This window comes from Acanthochromis polyacanthus, chromosome 10 (assembly GCF_021347895.1).
Source record: "Acanthochromis polyacanthus isolate Apoly-LR-REF ecotype Palm Island chromosome 10, KAUST_Apoly_ChrSc, whole genome shotgun sequence".
Classification (NCBI taxonomy): domain Eukaryota; kingdom Metazoa; phylum Chordata; class Actinopteri; family Pomacentridae; genus Acanthochromis; species Acanthochromis polyacanthus.
The window spans coordinates 38,296,070-38,317,872 of NC_067122.1; the positions used below are offsets into that span (position 1 = coordinate 38,296,070).

Here is a 21,803-nt window from a genome sequence, read left to right on the forward strand (position 1 = left end):
GGTCTTCTTCTGCTGTTGTAGAACATCTTCAAGGTTGGATGTGTTGTGGTTCAGAGATGGTATTCTGCGTTCCTTGGTTGTAACCAGTGGTTATTTGAGTTACTATTGCTTTTCTGTCATCTCCAACCAGTCTGCCCATTCTCCTGTGACCTCTCACATCAACATTTACAGCATTTTCGTCCACACAGCTCACTGGATATTTTCTCTTTTTCAGGCCATTCTCTGTAAACCCTGGAGATGGTTGTGTGTGAAAATCCCTGTAGCTCAGCAGCTTCTGAAATACTCAGACCAGCCTGTTGGCACCAACCACCATGTCACGTTCAAAGTCACTTAAATCCATTTTCTTCCCCATTCTGATCCTCGGTTTGAACTTCAACAAGTTGTCTTGACCACATAAATGCAGAGTTGCCACCATGTGACTGGCTGATTCACTGCTTCTGTTCACATGCAATTGAACAGGTGTACCTATTAAAGTGGCCTCCAAAGTGACCAAGTATATGGACATTTCACTGATCAGCTGTTCCATGGCCAGGTGTGTGTTATTCCCTCATTATTTCACTTCCAGGGAGCAGATAAAATGTCTTGAGTTTATTGTGTGGAATGTGGTGACGAGGCAGATATGACTAATGCAGGGAAAAGATTCAGAATTTACACATTTACACTAAATGTCATCATCATTTCCCAAAAGCTTTAAACCCTTTAAAACCTGCAGAGGTTTAGAACAATATTTAAACTAAATCTAAAAGGGATGTGTGTTGTATGAATATACCAATCTGTACTGAAATAGCTGATTAAGTGGCCAGAAACTGTCTCGTCTAGTGATAAAAAGTGTTTTTAGTTGCACAGTCTTCTCCTGAGAGACCTGGGCTTTAGTCTCTAGTGGGTTATTTCAACATACATCTTTTATTTTGGAATATTAAAATAGATGATCTAATTCCAGATCAGACCCAACAGTCTGTATTTCTGTACCAGGTTCTAAAACATCAACATGTTAATGTGTTCTCGTCGTTATTCATTACCTTTATAAAGACTGATAGAGGTAATGATTGACCCTGTTGTGCACTTTGGTTGGAAATATCATTTAAAAGAACAGTTTGTGTGAATGATTAACTGTTTGGGCAGACAGTTTGCTCTTTTACTGGCTGTGTGTTGCCGCTAGAGGAAGCCAGATAAACGGTAAGAGTGGCTCTGAGGGCCTTTAATGAATCAGCAGTCCTTCAAAGGTTTCCAGGAACTGAAACTGTGGCTCAGTTTAACCCTCGATGCACCAATCTCATCCTGTGCAGCTAAAACACACACTAATAAGGTTCCTCCATGGCTGTCACTACTGCTGGCAGCTGAAATTATCTTAAAAAATCTCTACACTGCACATTGGATTCATTCAGTGCTTTATATGCATTTCCTTTATTTATTCTTATGTGTCTCTGGCATCTTTTGGTGCAGGAGTCTTTGCTGTTCATTTAGAAACTTTCCATATTAGTTAATCAGACCCCTCCCTGCTATCTGCTGCAGGGAGCTCCAGTGTGTCACAAACAGATAAGACTGACTTCATGCAGGGCTGACACCGTTTTTACCTGACTTCAGGGGAAATTGTGAGCAGAATGTAACTCACAGGCAACTTTTCAAACATCATGTTGTCTATTCCTGAATCTTCCAAAATATGTTTTCTATTTAGTGTAAACTGAAAGTGGGAGTGTGTAGCAGAAATTACAAGAATGTTGGTTTGTTTGGTGCATAGTAGAGTTTGAAAAGCTGCTAATTATGCATTAAAATCAATTTCAAAGTGGACATTTTCCATAAGCTTATATATATATACATGTGTTTGCAGTATAGTAGTGCAGTTGCATTTCTTGTTTTCATATAAAACTTAAACCTCAAGACTTTCTAAATGAGGTTCCTCGCTGTAAAATGCGCTTTGGTTCATGTTGGAACCCACAACTGCCACTGCATCGCTTCAGTATGTGGGGAAATAAAACTGAAAACGTGCATTTTCCACACAAGTGCAGGTGTTGTGTTGATTCTCGTACGAGCTTTGTGTGAAGTTTCTGGTTTCGTTTCCAGCTGCAGCAGAGCAGAAAAGGGGAGGATGAGAGAGGAGGATGGAGGAGGAGGGAGGAGGAGGGGGGAGATAGAGGAAGTGAAAATGAAATCCAGCTCAAAGATCGTCTATGCATCTGATGAAGGGGAAAAAAAACAAACAACAAAAACACTCCAAAGTGGGCGTTTGTTTTCACAGTGTTTTTCCTCTTAGCCTGAACTTTGCCTGAGTTGTTTGCATGAACTATATTTGACGGGAAAGTACAGAGTTTGCAATAGTTTGGCTCTGGTATTTTTAGCTTCCTAGAGCTGGAAGTTCAAGTCAAACACATAAACAGCTGTGCTTTTATTTTATTTTTAAATCACAATGGGAGCTGGTGTTGCCACAATTTAGTAACAGAAATGATAAAGCAAACAGCCAAAGGATTTTCAGGTAAACACAGAACTGAAAATATTAGATCATACTCTTCAAATTCAAATACAACAGGACTGATAATGCATCAGTGTTTTGTGTTGGCAGGACAGAATATTTCAGTGGAAATAGATGAATACAGAATGCCGATTCATTCTAACTGAATATTATTATTTAGGAAGACTAAGAGGCATAAAAAGGGCTGTCAGTGGAGTAGTGGTTAGCACTTTCCCCTTGCAGCAAGAAGATCCCTGGTTGGAATCCCGGCGTGGGCCTGGGATCTTTCTGCATGGAGTTTACATGTTCTCCCTGTGCATGCCTGGGTTTTCTCCGGGTACTCCGGCTTCCTCCTACAGTCCAAAAATATGCTGAGGTTAATTGAGGACTCTAAATTGCCCGTAGGTGTGAATGCAAGTGTGATTGTTCGTCTGTATATGTAGCCCTGTGACAGACTGGTGACCTGTCCAGGGTGTCCCCTGCCTTCGCCCGAGTCAGCTGGGATAGGCTCCAGCACCCCCCTGCGACCCTGGTGAGGATAAAGCGGTATATAGAGGATGGATAAGAGGCATAAAATTTGTCCTCTGGCTGCAGATGAGACTGTACTAATACCACAGTGTACAAATACACTGTTATAAGTAATTAATTGAAAGTTAAATAGAAGTGCAAAAGCATCAAAACACACTTAAAATACCACAAATAAAAGTGATACTTCTTATACAGAATGACAGATTTCATCATTATAATCATTCAAGTGTTGTCACTTTATTATTAGAGCTGGGAAACTTGATTTAACTACTTTGTATAGTTTATCTGGTAGGTCAGCTGTAAATTTCACCTTGAGGATAAATACAGTTTGATAATGTAATTTGTTATTAAGTAGCTTATTGTATTGTTGAACCAAATCTGCATGGGATGTGCCCCTCTCAACATTTACATCATTTGATGGCCCCAAATAGACCCTTGTGCTTGATTTTTGTGTTTTCCATCACATAAAAGCATTTAAAGCATAAATTGATGCAGAAAAGACACTAATGATGCATGGGTTTCATGCTCAAAATACCCTGGGGGATGGCCCCAGTACATAACTAAAACAACAATATATATGTATAAAACACAAAACAGATGTGATTAATGCTAAAAAATAAAAATAGATACGAACAAGGTTTGTTCATGGGGGATCCAAGGAATCTTCACATTTCTTTGGTGCTGATGTATATTTTTAAATTCGGTTAGTCCCTGTTGTTAGTGCTGTACTGTCAGTACAGTCCGGCAAAGTTGGCCATTTTTGTAAGGTTCTGTTTTTTCAGTATTTAAATATTCAGGAAAGTGTTCATGGGATACTGGCCTCAGTATTTAAATTTGTTAGTTTGAATAATAAAATTCATGGAAAACTGTGGCACTAGGACTGTTGCTTTCACTGTGATGTATAAATAGTTGAAAATCTGTAGAATATCATCATTTTTAATTAATAGATATGTGCAGTATCTTTATGTTATATAATGAATCTGTGTAATATCTGGACTACCACATATGGAAAAATCTGTACTTTCTCAGCAGTACTTATGTATATTATGAGGGTTTTTTTGTATTTTCTGCTAATGTTCCTACACGTTTTTTTTAGTTCTATGGATAAATAGATCGATAGATAGATTTTTAAAAAGCTGCGGAATTGCTAGTATTTGCAGTAAAATAGAGTACTAGTATAGCACAAAATACAATAAACCTTTGTTTATCTCACAGTACAGGAACACCTTATTAAGAACGTTCTGTTATCAGAGTGCCTGATAACATTGAGAAAACATTTTTTGAATGCTGGCTTGTTCCTGTTTTGTTATCACAGAACATCATGTGTCCCTGATAACATCCTCTAAATGTTGGCATCAAAACATTATATGAACTTTACAGGGACATTGCTGGATATTTAAATATGATTAAAATGTTATTTAAGCATTTTATTGATATGAAGAGTTCATTAGCAAAAACAGGTAACTCCATTTTCAGAAAACTCATTTTTTTATTGTTTACTTGAGATAATAATAATAATAATAATAATAATAATAAGGGGCTGCACAGCGGAGTAGTGGTTAGCACTTTCGCCTTGCAGCAAGAAGATTCTGGTTCGAATCCCGGGGTGGGCCTGGGATCTTTCTGCATGGAGTTTGCATGTTCTCCCTGTGCATGCCTGGGTTTTCTCTGGGTACTTCGGCTTCCTCCTACAGTCCAAAAATATGCTGAGGTTAATTGGTTACTCTAAATTGCCCGTAGGTGTGAATGTGAGTGTGATTGTTTGTCTGTATATGTACACACGTGGACAAAATTGTTGGTACCCCTCAGTTAAAGAAGGAAAAACCCACAATTCTCACTGAAATCACTTGAAACTCACAAAAGTAACAATAAATAAAAATTTATTGAAAATTAAATAATCAAAATCAGCCATCACTTTTGAATTGTTGATTAACATAATTATTTAAAAAAACAAACTAATGAAATAGGGCTGGACAAAAATGATGGTACCCATAACTTAATATTTTGTTGCACAACCTTTTGAGGCAATCACTGCAATTAAACGATTTCTGTATTTGTCAATGAGCGTTCTCCAGCTCTCAACAGGTATTTTGGCCCACTCCTCATGAGCAAACAGCTCCAGTTGTCTCAGGTTTGATGGGTGTCTTCTCCAAATGGCATGTTTCAGCTCCTTCCACATATGTTCAATGGGATTCAGATCTGGGCTCATAGAAGGCCACTTTAGAATAGTCCAACGCTTTTCTCTCAGCCATTCTTGGGTGTTTTTGGCTGTGTGTTTTGGATCGTTGTCCTGTTGGAAGACCCATGACCTGCGACTGAGACCAAGCTTTCTGACACTAGGCAGCACATTTCTCTCCAGAATGCCTTGATAGTCTTCAGATTTCATCGTACCTTGCACACTTTCAAGACACCCTGTGCCAGATGCAGCAAAGCAGCCCCAAAACATTACTGAGCCTCCTCCATGTTTCACCGTAGGGACAGTGTTCTTTTCTTCGTATGCTTGGTTTTTGAGTCTATGAACATAGAGTTGATGTGCCTTACCAAAAAGCTCCAGTTTGGTCTCATCTGTCCAAAGGACATTCTCCCAGAAGCTTTGTGGCTTGTCAACATGCATTTTTGCAAATTCCAGTCTCGCTTTTTATGAGTTTTTTTCAGCAGTGGTGTCCTCCTTGGTCGTCTCCCATGAAGTCCACTTTGGCTCAAACGACGACGAATGGTGCGATCTGACACTGATGTACCTTGGCCTTGGAGTTCACCTTTAATTTCTTTGGAGGTTGCTCTGGGCTCTTTGGATACAATTCCAACGATCCGTCTCTTCAATTTGTCATCAATTTTCCTCTTGCGGCCACGTCCAGGGAGGTTGGCTACTGTCCCGTGGGTCTTGAACTTCTGAATAATATGAGCCACTGTTGTCACAGGAACTTCAAGCTGTTTAGAGATGGTCTTATAGCCTTTACCTTTAAGATGTTTGTCTATAATTTTTTTTCGGATGTCCTGGGACAATTCTCTCCTTCGCTTTCTGTTGTCCATGTTCAGTGTGGTACACACCTTTTCACCAAACAGCAGGGTGACTACTTGTCTCCCTTTAAATAGGCAGACTGACTGATTATGAGTTTGGAAACACCTGTGATGTCAATTAAATGACACACCTGAGTTAATCATGTCACTCTGGTCAAATAGTTTTCAATCTTTTATAGAGGTACCATCATTTTTGTCCAGGCCTGTTTCATTAGTTTGTTTTTTTAAATAATTATGTTAATCAACAATTCAAAAGTAATGGCTGTTTTTGATTATTTAATTTTCAATAAATTTTTATTTATTGTTACTTTTGTGAGTTTCAAGTGATTTCAGTGAGAATTGTGGGTTTTTCCTTCTTTAACTGAGGGGTACCAACAATTTTGTCCACGTGTGTAGCCCTGTGACAGACCAGCGACCTGTCCAGGGTGTCCCCTGCCTTCGCTCAAGTCAGCTGGGATAGGCTCCAGCACCCCCTGCGACCCTAATGAGGATAAAGCGGTGTATAGAGGATGGATGGATAATAATAATTTATTTTTTCTCTGTTTTGTCATATATTTTTCTACTGAATCAAGTCCACCCAACTTCAGTTTGATTGATATTATCTCAAGTAAACAATAATAAAAAAAAAAGGTTTTCTGAAAATTTATCAAAACGGAGTTATCTGTTTTTGCAAATGAACTCTTCATATATTTCTTTAAAGAATTATCAGAACCTGTGGGTAATGTGTCGTTGGACTGTGCTGGAGGCCTGTGTTGACTTTGGTCCCCAGATTTCAGAGCGGAGTGAGACCTCTTCTCCGCGCGTTATCTCTGCGGAGCGCGCACGCGGCCAAGGGACTTCCGAGCTCGAGACCGAGCCGGAGCGAGAGCGCGAGAGCACAAGGGGGATTTCCAGCGCGAGCCCTCACTTCCCGGAGCGGCCGTTGTTTTGCTTTCGGTTGGAGGCAGAAACAGAAATAAACGACGGACTCGTTTTCCGTTTTTTTCTTTCTTACTTCTTCTCTCCACTCAGAGCTCGAACACGGTAACTCGTCCAGCCCGTTGTTCTGGACTGCAGCACCGAGAGGCGTCGGGCCGTCCGCACCGAGCAGGTAACACTTTATTTCCGCATGTTAACGCTCAGACTTCCCGCAGGACGACATGACGGATCCGCTGCTGTCCCCGCAAGTGAAAGTAGCGCTGCAGGGTTTTACTCCGCGTTTGTTGACGAGCCGAGCGGGTTTATTTTCACTTTTGTCTTCGATGTTTTGTCGGTGAGTTCGCCGGCAGACGGAAGACCAACAGACTTTGACTCGACGCTCGTCCGTTAAATCAAACTTTAGTGCTAAACGAGCATGTTGCTAACCAGCCAAAGTCACAGGGAACCCGGCTATTGCCTGGAGTTTATCCACGTTTGATAACGTGTAACTACCGTCAGATATAATGGTAATGCTAGCTTTTCGTCGTTTTTAACTGTATTTTAGCACATGAATAGAGATCACGTACGTTTTAAACGAGTATTCCTGCATTTATCGTGTATGAGAGCGCTGTAAGTTGTATTTCAGATGTATATGTGTACTCGACACTGAAGAACAAATATCTATGTGTGTGCGGTTGTGAGGAAATGGGGCAAAAATCATGTCTAAACACACAAAACTCTCCAGAATTAGTTCTACAAAATTATATCACTCGTAAAATTTAAAAAAGCTTTTTGCAACTTTAGATCTTTTGCTGTCGTGACTACGTTGCAATCACTCATAAGTTTTCTGAATCTGCTTTTCAGTGCAGTTTATCTACATTTTCCCTCCAACCTAGGACAGTAAATGTTTCTGGTTGTGTAATCTGGGGAGAAAAAAAACTCATTGCCACATACTATTATGATAGCAGTGCTGGGAATAAATTAGTTTAGATTGGGTTAATGGCTGAAGGACTTGACTTTTATCCCCCAAACCACCTACAAAGCACTCTCTGTTGCACCTTTGCAAACATCCAAGTTGAAATATTGAAATGTCATATACTGATCGCCTTTTTAAAATTATGCCATCCAACCACACTAGTATAGATCTTGTACTGCCTGTATGCATGCAGTGCTGCAGGCTGTAACAGAAAAGGACGATATTTTGCATTTGGCGCTGTGCCATCTCACCCAGTTCGACCTATGGGGGGGGTTTATTCTCGCGTCCGGAGGCAGTTTGTTGGCATGCTGCACTGGGAGTGTCAGGCCCACCGGACTTTGTTCACATCAGGCTGCAGAGTTCATAGCTGTGCTCTTAAATCCAGCTAAGTGTGCTGGGCCGGGTGTACCTTTGTTCTAAAGTGTTTTATTTTAGATCTGATTTCCTCAAACCAATATGGACAACACCAGGCTGCAGTCACAGGCACTTGACCATTTTATTTCTGAACAATGTTTTATGACATCTGCTCTTTACGACGCTCGTTAAACGGCAAAGTTGGGCAAGAGTTTTATCTTTACAGCCACACACAAAATGGACTCAGCAGTCTCTTTTTGTTTTGCTCCCAAAAGATTATTATTTGCATGAAAAATACCAGATAAAAAAAAGCAAGTGGCAGACTCCACTGTGTGCCACGTGTTTCAGTATTTGCATTTTTGCCTGTGCTGCTTGTAATTTTTGTCAGTATTGTGTCATAATATGGATCCAATTTTCTGTATCTTTCTTTCTCTGTGCTACGTCCATGTCTGAATGTTGGTGTCTGAATTTCTGTGTTCACAGATTGCGATGCCAGTAGAAAGAATGAGGATGCGGCCATGGTTGGAGGAACAGATTAATTCCTGTCAGATTCCAGGACTGAAATGGGTTAACAAAGTGAGTGTCCACCTGCGCAAACACCCTCACACTGTAGCTCTTCTACAGCTGACAAAATGTACGATGTCTGCAGGAAAAGAGAATCTTCCAGATCCCGTGGATGCACGCTGCCCGTCACGGCTGGGACCTGGAGAAAGATGCTCCACTCTTCATGAGATGGGCCATTCATACCGGTAATAAAATCTGTTATCTCGCTGCTTCTCCTTTTCAGTGGTTTCCATTTTCATGCATAACACTCTACCACAACAATTTTCAGTCTCCAATCAAAGAAAGTTGAGATTTCCACCTTGTTTAGTAGATTTTAGTTGTGGGAGTGAATCAGCTCCAGACCAGCTTTCATTACCAAAAGGTTCTTTAAGAGCAGGAATTCCCACAGCTGTTCCACTTCGGTAAATGGAAAAATGTATGAAAATTCTGCCTATTTCTAGCCAGGTGGATGTCCCCAGGTTCATGTAAAGGTTCCAGATTAGAAATAGAGAAATGATAGCACATGTTTAATGTTTTCAATTCATTTTCAGTGTGGAAACTTTTAGTGGGGCTTCGGTTTTACTCTTTAGGTCACTGAAAAGCAGCTGAAATCAGCCCACTTTTATCTGTGATACTCACGTGCAATGCTTAATTTAATGACCTTTAAATGTATGTTAAAAACACCTTATTTTATGTAGTAATCAAGCCCACAGAGCTAAATTTACACACATTTTTAAAGTAATTTTGATTTAAATAGTTTTAAAGAAAGGAGAACTTGGATAATTCAAGCTACAGTCAAATTTAATAACTAAAACTTTTATCTGTTTAGAACCTTTCAGACAGCTGTACAGAAGGTAAAATACATTTTGAACATTAAAAACTATCACAAATCAAGAACCACAGTCTCATTTTCTTGTCTTTTGTTGCTGTTGTGACCAGATCTAATCCTCAGCTGGATAATAATAGCTGTGCCTGAAATGTAGTATTCATGCAGTTAAAAGTTGAAGTCTCTACTAATATATCACTGTATTATCATCATTTTTGTGTGATTTTATTTTTTCTGTGTTTGCACAGGTAAATACCAGCCAGGTGTGGACCGTCCAGATCCAAAGACATGGAAGGCTAATTTCCGCTGTGCAATGAACAGTCTGCCAGACATTGAGGAGGTGAAGGACAAAAGCATCAAAAAGGGAACGAATGCCTTCAGAGTTTATAAGATGCTGTCGTCCATGGAGAGGAGCTTGAAAAAAGGTCAGTGCTGCTGCTGCTGCTGCTGCTGCTGTGGTGATGATTCTCTCACATTCCATATTCAGTCTTATATTTAAGTACTTGAAACTTGCTGTAGTCATTTTCTAAAGGATGTTTTTGTGTTTCCCTTCAGGAAAGAAGAAGATGGACAAGGAGGGAAAGTCCAAAGCAAATAAAGAGGTGGGTAAACTTGGAAAAGCCCCACTCACACATGTAGACGACGACACTTGGCACACTGAGTCTGATCAGATACTCTGCTAAAAACAGTAGCATGATGAGAAATACTGACGCCACAAAACTGCATTTGTAATTTCTCACTCAGGCCTTGCAGTTAGCTTGTATGGTTAACTGGCAGCCAATAAACAGCTTCTCCCCCAGGTCTAGTTCGGTTACATGTTTGGGATTACAGAAAGAGGTTACTGAGAAATGTTTCCACCTTTGTTCCTGCCAAGACGGGGAAAAACATTTCTGAAAATCTTACTCAGCTTTCAGCTGGCAAACTGCCAGACTATCTTACTTGAACAATCAACTCTGGCTCCTGTCCCCACATGACGGTATTTAGCAGAGAGTCTGAACACTAACCAAGCCTTTCTCTGTCATGTGGTGCTTTCGCTCAAAGGGATTTACAAGTTAAACCAGTGGTTCTGCTTACATGGAACTGGGAGCTAAATCTACAAGACAAGAGCAGAAAAATAGTGTACATGATAACACACATTGTGCCCTAACTTTCTAAGAGCGCTTCATGTAATATAGAATCAAATTAGAAACAGAACCTGGAAATAAGACATCTCAACAGTCTCTTAAGCTATTCAGTCTGCTTAGTGTAAATTCACAGACATCTATTTATGATTTGATTGGAAACAAACAAGAAGGCTTGTTTAATATTTACCAGGTTTGTTTAGTGTAAATGGGCAAGGTTCATTTGTGTGTTTACATGCCTGCAATGCTTCACATATCAGGTTGTATGCTGGTGTTGTAGTACTTAATGCTGGTAGCTTCTTATCTAGCTTTTCACAAACCTTTGTTCTTAGAGGTAAATGTCTGTATTCCATATACACCCCCTGTCAAAAAATTTTGAGACGGTTTCTAATTTATTTGAAATTGAAAGTGTCTCAAAACTTTTGACAGGGGGTGTACATACAGTGCACTATTGTTCTTGAGCTGGGTCACTACATCCTGGCATTCCTGATTATTGCACTAAAATGTTCTTAAAGTTTTTGTGTTTGTGATACAACATTTAAACCACCTTGTGCTTAATAGCATCCATGTAACAAACAGAGCTCTTCCTCCAACATAAAAGTCACCTTATTGGACCCAAACCCTGCGTGCTCACATAAATATATGCAGTCTTTATAATTCTAAGTCTCTGTCTCGTTTTCCACTCAGGGATCCTCTCCATCTCCAGACAGAACTCCTTTTGACGCTCATGCTGGACCTGTTGACTACACCAATCAAGAACTGATCAAGCAGGAAGGAGTGGAGCTCACCGTGTCTGACAGTGCTTCAGGTACGATGCCAGAGGTTTCACTTTTGTAGCACAGCAGCACTTAGAGATTTACATTAGAGGAAGAAATGCAGCATTTATAAACACAATAACTGAACCTCCCTTCTTTCGTGAACTTCTTCTAATCACTTCTGTTGTGTGTGTGCAGGTATATTGGAGGGGGGGAAGTAGAAAAATTAGCAAAAGAGATCATACCTGTGTACTTTTTGAACAGAAATACATTAGGAAGAGAATTTGGTGTAATATGATTAACTTCTAAATGCACCATCGTCCAGTTTATTTTTTTTATTTTTGCACTGATTTGTTCATAAAGAATCCTGTGTGTCCGTGTTCAGTGATTCACAGTTCGGCAGACGACCACGTGATCACCAGCGAGCAGCTGCCGTTTGTCTGTCAGACGGTCGAAGTGACCACTGAGAATGAAGAGCAGACCGTCAGCTCGTCCCACTCGTACCCGCTGCAGATCTCTCCTGTGTCTTCATGCTGCGGTGAGACGACGCACACATCACACTCACTTCACACGTCAGGTGATAAGAGGAAGCATAATTAGGGCAGCTACAGGGGAGCAGTCGCTTTTCAGCTTTTCACAACGTTTTTGACCGCAGAAATCCTTTTTTTAGATCAGTGTGGTTGCAATACAAACAAAGGAGCTCATCTCTGGGACAGTTCATGTTTTGTGTGTATTAACCCTCCTGTTGTCTTCATTTACGGTCACCAAAAAATATTAAAAAATCCAAAAATTCAGCAAAGAAATTTCTGAAAATTTGCCAAATCTTCAGGAAGAAATTCCAATAATTCCTTAAAAGTTTTATTTAAAAATAATCTCATACGTATCAGTAAAACTTCTAATATTTTCTTTAAAAACATTCACATAAAAATCAACCAAAATCCAGCGAATTTCGCTGGATTTTGGTTGATTTTTATGTGAATGTTCTTAAAGAAACATTTTTTAAAAAAGTTTTTCCACCAAAAAATGTTCAAAGAAATGTTGTAAATGTGGACATCAGCAGTTTCACTGTGAAAATAGTTTTTTTTCCCACATTTTCAAACTTTAAAACGGGTTAATTTGACCTGCAAGATGACACGAACGTTAAAGCAGCTTCATATGACTGTCATGCTCAAGTCAAGTTTTTTTTTTTTTTATTGAAGTTAAACTGTATTCCTTCTGAACATTCTGTGTTCTTACTGTTTAACCTGTATACATGCTGCTGTCTCCCCCGTTGATACAGTTTATCTTTGCTTCTGTTTGCTGTTTATACTACTACCACTATTTAACTCTGTTATCCATTCTATACTGTTTTCACATCTACATATTAATGTGTTCATAGTGCTCTGTCCATACAGGTTATCCTGTAAATAATGCACTTTACTGCTGCTTTTGCACTTTTAGTTAGATGCTGCATTTTATTGTCTTAGTGCTCTGTGCAATGACAGCGAGGTTGAATGTAATGTGTAATCTAACAGACAGCATAAAAGAAACAAATGTGCTTCAGATGGTGACCTGATGAACTTTTAATATCAGTCACTTCATCATCCAATGACGTGTTTGCACCGTCTGTTCTACAGATTGTATCTGAACTGCTACAGCATAAAAATAAAGATAAACATGACTAAGTTTACCTGGGAAAGAAGGTGAATAAAAGTCACAGATGTGAGTGCAAAATAAAAGTGTTGTTCCTGTTCAATAGAGCTGGAACCATACATGCTTAGTGGAAGTGCTGATGCTCAAATATTACACTCAGACCTCATAGTTGTTTGATGCTTTTCATATCATTTACCACCTTTAGTTGTGTTTGTCTTATCTCTTTGTGATTATTCATTTTTCTCTTTCCTAACCAGTCATTCAGGCAGAGCTGGCTCTATCACTTTGTCTCACTTCCTCTCTGTTACTCATTTTAATCTGTCTTGAGTCACACTAAAAGGAGGCAGGGTAAAACTCATCCATGCATCCCTCCTTCTTCTTTTTGTTTGTTTCAGTGATTTGACAGACATGTATTTGTGCTAATGTGTGCAGATGGTTTGAACTCTGAATCGTAGAACGTGCTGCTTTCTCTTTCTCATTGTTTCTCCTTGGTCTGAGGTGTGATTTAATGGCAGACTTGTGTGTTGTTTCTTCGTGCAGGCAGCGACACAGACAGTGATACAGAAGAGATCAAAGAGGTGAGACGGAGATGAATGAATCACTAACTGGTCTGATTTTCACTTAAACAGGTTTTTACCCGTTTCAGCTGTACTGCTGAAAAAGGGTGTGTGTGAGCGTCCATGTGTGTGTGTACTTGTTCCACTATCTGTGAGAAACAGTGTTTGTGTGTTTGCTCATGTTTTTCTGCGTTTGTGAGCTCCTGTGTGAGTTGTAGACTTTGTGAACGTGAAAGAGATGTTTGTTTGAGGGTTAAGAGTTTGTTACAGGGCTAAGGATACCTCTGTGTGTGTGTGTGTGTGTGTGTGTGTGTGTGTGTGTGTGTGTGTGTGTGTGTGTGTGTGTGTGTGTGTGTGTGTGTGTGTGTGTGTGTGTGTGTGTGTGTGTGTGTGTGTGTGTGTCTCTTCCTGTAATATTGCAAGAGTGAGAAAAGGGAGGGCCTTGTCAGGAACTGTTGCTGTCAAACATTAACAGTTTGATTTGAGGTTGTTCATTATGCCACACCGTGTACACACACTAGCTACAAACACAAAGATAACATCAGTGTTTACTGCAGAATTCAGCTGTAAATCTTAATGTGAGTCTTTACTGTGAATAATATGAGAAATGCAGCTTTTGGACTTAAGAAGCGTTTAATGTTCAAACATCAAGACAGAGTCCTGGAGTTGTTGATCCAGCTGTGTGTTAATATTTGCTGTGATTTGTTTGGTGTTGTGTTTACAGTACATTCCAGCACAGCTTCACCTCAGCATACGTCAGAAAATAGCCACAGTCTTTGTTTTGTTTACTTTTGCTTCCACAGTTTAGCCGTCTTCCTCTTTGATGTTTTCACTTTGAATAGGGGTGTAACGGTACACAAAAATCACGGTTTGGTTCGGTTCTCAGTTAAGGGGAAAAATGGAGAAAAAAAACCTGCTGATATAAGAGCTGCTATGACGTTCTGACTGAACTATGGATAGGAAGGAATTTCATAACGGGGTTCTATCACTTAAAATAGGAAATATATTTTAATGTAATTGCGTTTTTAAAAACAAACAACACCATTTAGTTAGGCTCTTGTTTACCAGCATAAATAAACAAGTAGGCAAAAAATACACAATATAGTCATTTATCTATAGCAAAGAGCACAGCAATAATGTAAAGTTACTGTAAGCTGACCTCCATCATAAGTTTAAAACCTCGGTTCTCAACAACAGAGTATGGCTGTAGATCTGCTGCTATGAAAACAGTGTCTGCACACGGCTTTTGTCTTGTCCACTTGTTTTTCTACTTTTCGTACTTCACTGGGAAACCTAAGTGATCCCAAACAGGTGATTTTAATGATACCGGCGCGTCTTCCAGCTCTAGCTTCTTCTCATTGTTGCTAGCATTAGCAATGATGTGCCAGCAGGAGAATAACGATCTGTCACATCCTGGGTTTCACTTTAAACTCCTACTTGCTTTTAGTTCCGCAATACTGCGCGACTGTGAGCCGGAGAACGTCCACCGCAACTGGGCACTACGAAGTTTTAGGTTTCGCAATTAAAACGATTCTGTACAATCTTAATAGTCTTAAAATGTTCGTACTGCGGTACACCTCTGTACCGAACCGAACGGGCCTGTACCAAACGGTTCGGTACGAATACGTGTACCGTTACACCCCTAACTTTAAACATACTTTACTATAAAACAAATTCCAGCAGCCGTGGTCGTGCGACTGATAAAATGTTCTGCTCTGATCCGGCAGGGTATCGGTGCAGTGTGGAGGCGGGATTACAGCACATCAGTCCTCAGGATCCCCAGATGTTCTCTCCCTGGCATGGCCACCTTCGTCAGTCCGAGCAAGCCCAACTTCAGGGTGACCAGCACACGAGACCCGACGCCTCTCATCAGCTACCACACTGACGGCTGGACGCCATCCTACAGCCAGAACTCGCTCATGTCCCCCGCCACCGGTCACACCCACGAGATGCGAGCCAGCGTCATCATGAAAACCTCTGACGTCACCTCGTCCTGACCTCAGACCAGCGAGCATCATCGCTGCCTCCAGGAATGACAGAGAATGTTTGTTTTCTCCATCAGGGCCACGTGGGGCCTAAAAAGAGGCAAACCTCCAAACCTTTGATTTATTGTAGCGTCTGTCAGTTCTCTCAGTTTTCGCTTTCATTTGGCGAAACTCATGTCAGTTAACTTAGCTTGCAGGTGAGGAGCACTTCAGGTAAATCTACTTTCTGCAGGGGTGTGTGATGTGAACGCCATCTCCTTCCAATGTCTAGGTTTGTGTGCATGCAGGATGAAGTTTAGAAACAAATGCAGTGTTTCCCCTGGGTTGAAATGGCTGTGAGGCGGTGGAGTGTAGGCAAGGGCCAACGGGGGGGGGGGGGGGGGATGGGGGGGGGAGGGGTGCGTGGTTTGTCCCGGGCAGACGAGCGGCGGCAGGTGTTAGCTGACCAGCTCGCGGGGGAGACCGGGGGAGAGCAGCCGGCGGACCCGCAGAGTTAAAAATGAAAAATGACAGCTCCCGTCATTTGTGAGGCAGCAATTTCGGCAAAATTGTAGTGAGGCGGTGGCCTATACCAGCGAGGCAGCCCACATCACTGGTCATATAGGAGGGGAAACACTGAAATGGACAAGCATGTATGCAAAGATTTGGCTTAAACAGAATGGTGTGCTCCTCCGTTTTCCCTTCATGTCCGTTTTCATCCTTCATACACTTTCCTCATCCATTTGTCACTGGAAATAATTTCTTTTTGCTGCTTTGTGGCAACACTTTAGTATAAAAACTTTATTTATAAAACGCCTTTTCAAAGTGAAGGGAAAAACTAGATACTCAGGAAGATCCTTGATCAGATCAGAGTCTAAAGTGGAGAGTTAAATATAGTAAAAGATAAACTACAACAAAAGCACCAAGTTAAGGAAAAAGAACAAGTAGAATAAAAGAATATAGGGGCAAGACAAAGCTGCAATTATTAATTATGATAGTAAAAGTAAACAGTAAAAAACAAAGGCAAATGAAACACACTGTTCTCCACTTTTACCAGTGGGGAAAAAACAACTTTTGCTTTTAGTTGTGAGAAGTTCTTTGTGTTTTTATTGCTGAGCCTGCAGATGAATACATTTTCATTGAATCCGTTATCTTTGAGCCAGTATTTTATGACTTCTACTTTAAAAGTTCATCCACTCCTGTCAGTTTTAGACCCATTTGTGTGACATCTTAAAGCAGGGGAAGCTCAAGTGTTGGCATAAAGGGCTTCACTGGTGACGCATGGATGGAAAACGATTCCTGCCTTCTTAAGCGATGAATGCAAAACTTTATGTTGTTTTTAGGAAGCTGCAAAAAGAATCAAAGGTGTGTTTAATCAGTGTAAAGAATGACAATCATTAGGCCCTGCTGTGGCCCACGGAGGAAAGCAGATTTTATTCTTTTCTGTCTGCCTGTCTGGAGACCTCAGGACAATGTAGTGGAGCAGATCGAAGAACTGACAGACTGTGAACAATCTCCTCGTGTCTCTTCTGCCTTCCCGGTGTTAACAATGTACATAGCTCATGTTTGCCTGCAAGCCGCTACAGCACCTTATGGACAGCACTCGTGTGTGTTTGTGTGTGTGTTTTTGTGTGTGAAAGACGGAAAGAAAAGCCTTATGGAAGATGTGTGCCTTTGATAGCGTGACTGGATTCAAACTGTCTGCGTTTTAGTCTGCTAGCACCAAGCTAACAGAAGTTTGAGTCGATCACACGGAGCTAGAGGTGTCCGACTGCGCTGTAGGAGGCGCAGAGAGAAATAAAGAAGTGGTCGATTTTTGAGGACGTTGACCTCAAGGCTTCCTATTTAGGTTGTTAGAGGAAGTGACAGCAGGACTGAATTCAGACTTCCCAAGTTCATCCAAACATCTTAATCTCAATCCTGTGCATTTAAAAGATGAAGCATGAAGTAACACTAGGGAATTATCTGGGCTTTAACCACACCCACACTTGTTTTTGCAGTTTACTGGTGTATTTTCCAGCTCATTCTGGTGCCATCATGGCCACAATAGCTGTAGCTCTGCAGTATCTCACAATAACCACAGCTAGTATGCATCCTAATACCATTATATCCTCAGAAAAAAACAGAATTTTGAGCTTCAATATGTGAAACCATGCACATTCATTCAGTCCTGGCCAGAGTCACTGTCCTCTCAGCTTATGATCAGTAAGAGGTTTGTTAGCAGCTAGCAGGCTGAAGCACAGACTTCAGGAAGAGCAAATAGGAATCTGCATTGTCTTTGAAACCAAACTTCTGGAGAATTTAACACTGGATGCACGTAACTTTCATGGTGATTCTCTCTGAATCCGAGGGGTCTGGGCTTGCTTCAACTGTAAACATTTCTTCTACGTGCCTTTTGTTGTTGCTTCACAAAGTCTCTGTGGTTACAGTTCATGATAGTTCTCTGTAGAAACGACTGCAGTGTGCAGGGGATATTTAAAGCAATGTATTCTAATAACTTTACCAATAGCCATAACACACAACACCTGCCTTTTTTATCCTTCAGTCATTTTGTTCCAGCGGTCACATCCTCTCTGAGTGTAATAATGAAAAGTAACAGTCAATAACAGACCGTGTTGATGTTTAAATGTGCCAAATTAGAGAAATACAAGCTGGTTTTTTAAATCATTTAGACTGAATTGTTTTCAGTGTTGAAGCATCAGTTGACATAAATAAGCAAGACCCAACCCTAAGTTTCATTGCCTTAAAGAGACAAAACAAACAAGCCTAGCTGGGTTATTATGACAAAGACTAATAACTGAAGTGCACTTTTACATCATTAATTTCTGCTTGTACATAAAAGGGATGTCTATACAAGTTGGTTGCTTCTGTTTTATTTGATTCTGGTAAAACAGAGGTGTGTCTCACTCTTTGCACTCACCATGAAATACAACATTCAGCTCAAAAGCAAACAGGACGGATCATGTTTCTGCTACATGCCACTGTTCATTCTCTGTACATTAACCTACATGTGAATCAACATGTAAATCTGAATAAAGACCGTTCTTTTTTCTGTTTTGTATTTATCCTCGGCTGTTTTGGGTGATTTATGAGGATAAGTTTCGATTGTTCCCGGTTTATCTTAGCACTCGGAGAGATCAGAGTCCGGATTTATGGCTTCTAAGAGCTCTCATATCTGTTATTAAGATAATAAAACAAAGTCCTCCACAGCAAGGACACTTTCCCTCCTGGAGGACTGGAGTTTGGGTTTAGAGGTCAGGTGTGATATAAGAGTTAAAGGTTTGCTGCTGAGGCGCGTGAGCTGCTGCATGTAACGAAAGGAGAACAGTTTGTGTGTTTTTTCTTTCTGTCAGAGCAGCAGATGTCGCCTCAGCTCATTCAGTTAAACCAGAGCTGCTGTTTCGGTTTCAGTTGCTGTTCTCGGTTCTCACTCTGCTTCCTGTTTGTGTCCGAGGCCTCTGTGGACGGCGACCGGTTGCTCTGACAACCGCTAACCGCACACCATTCGTAATAGTAAACAGCCCGTCTTTGAACGCAGCATATTCACTGCAAAAAGTCTGTTTGTCTTATTTTTAGTCAAAATGTCTCATCCCATTTGATGTAAGATAAATTCACTTAACAAGTGACATTTCAGCAAGATGGCGGGACTTGTTTTAAGACAATACATCTTAAATATCTTGTTAAATCAAACAGTCTGGAAATTATCTTGTTTTGAGTTGAATTCTTCAAGAAAACTCTAAATAAATGTATCCCTCATGTTGTCCTGCGGGTCAAATTGACCCGTTTTAAAGTTTGAAAATGTAGAAAAAAAATTCACAGTAAAACTTCATTTTTGGTAAGTCTTTGAACATTTTTTGCTGAAAAAAAGAAATGTTAAAAATGTTTCTTTAAGAACATTCACATAAAAATCTACCAAAATCCAGCGAAATCCGCTGGATTTTGGTAGATTTTTATGTGAATGTTCTTAAAGAAAATAGAACTTTTACTGATGTATATGTAATCACTTGAGATATTTTTAAGATTTTTTTTGGAAGATTTTTACTCATTTTTTGAAAATATTTACGAGAATTTTCTTGCCAAATTTGGGGGATTTTTAAAAATAAAATTTTTAAGGGAAACTTTCAAGGAATCATTTGAATTTTCTTCCTGAAGTTCTTGCTCATTTTCAGAAATTTGAGGAATTTTTTTTGCTGAATTTTTGGATTTTTTTCCAAACAAGGAAAGAATATTTTTGGTGCCTGTAAATGAGAACAACAGGAGAGTTAAAACATCTCAAATTAGGAGGTTACATGAAAGCAAGTGAAAGCTTAACAATCCTGGTAAAATATAGCTTAAAATAAGTTTTCCCAGCTAATTTTAAGATCTCAATATTCTAAATATCTTATCTTATTTCAAGAAATCTTACCAAGATATTTTCACTTGTTCTATTGGCAGATTTTTTTCACTTATTTCAAGGTAAAAGTTCCTTGAAATAAGTTCTTTTCGTGTTTTCAGAGGGGCATTTTTTTCCCCAGTGTTTTGCTTTAATTTCACAAGCTCCTTTTGTATCCACACGTCTGCTGTCCTCTGCTCTGTCTGCTGCTCAGACCTCCAGAAGTCCCCCTCGACTTTCTATTCCCCATAACACTTCTTCAAATATTGCAAAAAACACAAAAATTACTTCCCACACTGACCACTGCTTAGATCGATCCTCTGTTTTTTGCAAATCTCCCGTCAGTTCTAGAGAGAAAAAAAAACAACAAATGAACAAAAAATGTGAAGTCCAGCTGCAGTCCTGGTTTAAATTTGTTCCATTTTTGTCAAACAAAAAAAAACTAAAGTATTTTGGCTCACACTGAGGCAGCAAAGAAAATCTGCAAATTGATCATTCAGGCAGTTCTGCAGTCATGACTCACTGACGCCATCTACTGTTCAAAGGCAGGATTGCAGTTTTATTTCTCTGCTTACAGTCAGGTCATTTAGAAAGTAGGAAACATACAAATGTATTCATCAGAAGAGAAACACGGCACCTTTAAAGTCACAATCAGTCTGAATACCAGAGATAGAAATGAAATATATCTAATATAACTCATTACAGTGGGCAGTATATCCTATAGCAGGGGTGTCAAACAGGCCAAAACTGGTCCTCCAGAGGGTCCAATCCGGCCCTCAAAGTGTGAAAATTCCAGAGAGGACATTAACTCAGACTGTAAATTAGTAAACCTATAAAGTTTTCACAATTTCTAGATCTTAACAAGTTGTTTTGATGTTAAGGTAAAATACTAGATTGTTTATTGCTCTTTAGTCATTTTGTGTCTCATTTTTGTAATATTTTGTCTTGTTTTTGTTGCTTTTTCTTTTTTGTTGTTTTCTTTCTCGTTTTTGTCGTTTTGTGTTTCCTTTATTCTCGCTTGTGTTTTTCGTCTTATTTTTCTCATTTTGTGTTTTGCTTTATTCATTGTTTCTGTGTCTCAGTTTTCTAGTATTTTGTCTTGTCTTCTTTTGTCTTTTTTCTGTCAGATTTTTGTCATTTCGATCATAAAATAAAATACCGTATCGTTCAGTTCCAGATGCCTGATACTAAATGTTGTGTTTTTTTGTAGACACTCTGTGATCTGGAAGTTGTAATGTTTAAATGATAAACTGAGGCTGAATGTTGTTGAAATTGAGCTTATTTGTCTTTAGAAACTTCAGGTTGTTGATAATGTTTTGTAAAAAGATAATTCCTTAAATGTGAACATTTTTGCACTAATACAAAGGAAAAATGTGGACCTGTTGTTATTTAAAGGTTAATATGCTGTGATTTTACTGCTCCGGCTCACTTTGTCTGTTCTGCACCAGTTATTTCAGTATTTCTGTATTTGTCACTTTTAGTTTTAGTCAGTTTGAGCTGTGTAAAGACACAACTGAACGGGGGACAGATAAGAAGAGACTATGCAGACATGGACTGATGGTAAAGAGATGCAGGTGAAGGCTACTAAATAACCGACTCACCTGCAAAATCTCTCTCTATATATATAGAAATATTTTGCACATATCCTTTGCCTGTTTGCATATGACAGTATTGCACAAGATGCCAACATTTGCACACAGAATTAATTTATTTTGTTTTATTTTATTCTATTTCATTTGTTATTTCAGTTGTGTGAAGGGAACTCGTAAAATAAGAATATCATTACTCAGGGTAACCACTGTGTCTCTGCTGTG

At 39.7% G+C, this 21,803-nt stretch overlaps 1 protein-coding gene across 1 annotated transcript; it reads left to right on the forward strand.

Annotated features, from left to right (window-relative positions):
- The first annotated feature begins 6,836 nt into the window (after positions 1 to 6,836).
- On the forward strand, positions 6,837 to 16,003 carry irf2b (interferon regulatory factor 2b). Its single transcript, XM_022212804.2, has 9 exons — positions 6,837 to 7,082; positions 8,703 to 8,795; positions 8,869 to 8,968; positions 9,837 to 10,013; positions 10,144 to 10,190; positions 11,397 to 11,517; positions 11,850 to 12,002; positions 13,637 to 13,674; positions 15,381 to 16,003. The coding sequence occupies exons 2-9, from the start codon at positions 8,709 to 8,711 to the stop codon at positions 15,648 to 15,650; spliced, it is 993 nt and encodes a 330-aa protein (XP_022068496.1). The 5' UTR covers positions 6,837 to 7,082; positions 8,703 to 8,708; the 3' UTR covers positions 15,651 to 16,003.
- Positions 16,004 to 21,803: the final 5,800 nt, after the last annotated feature.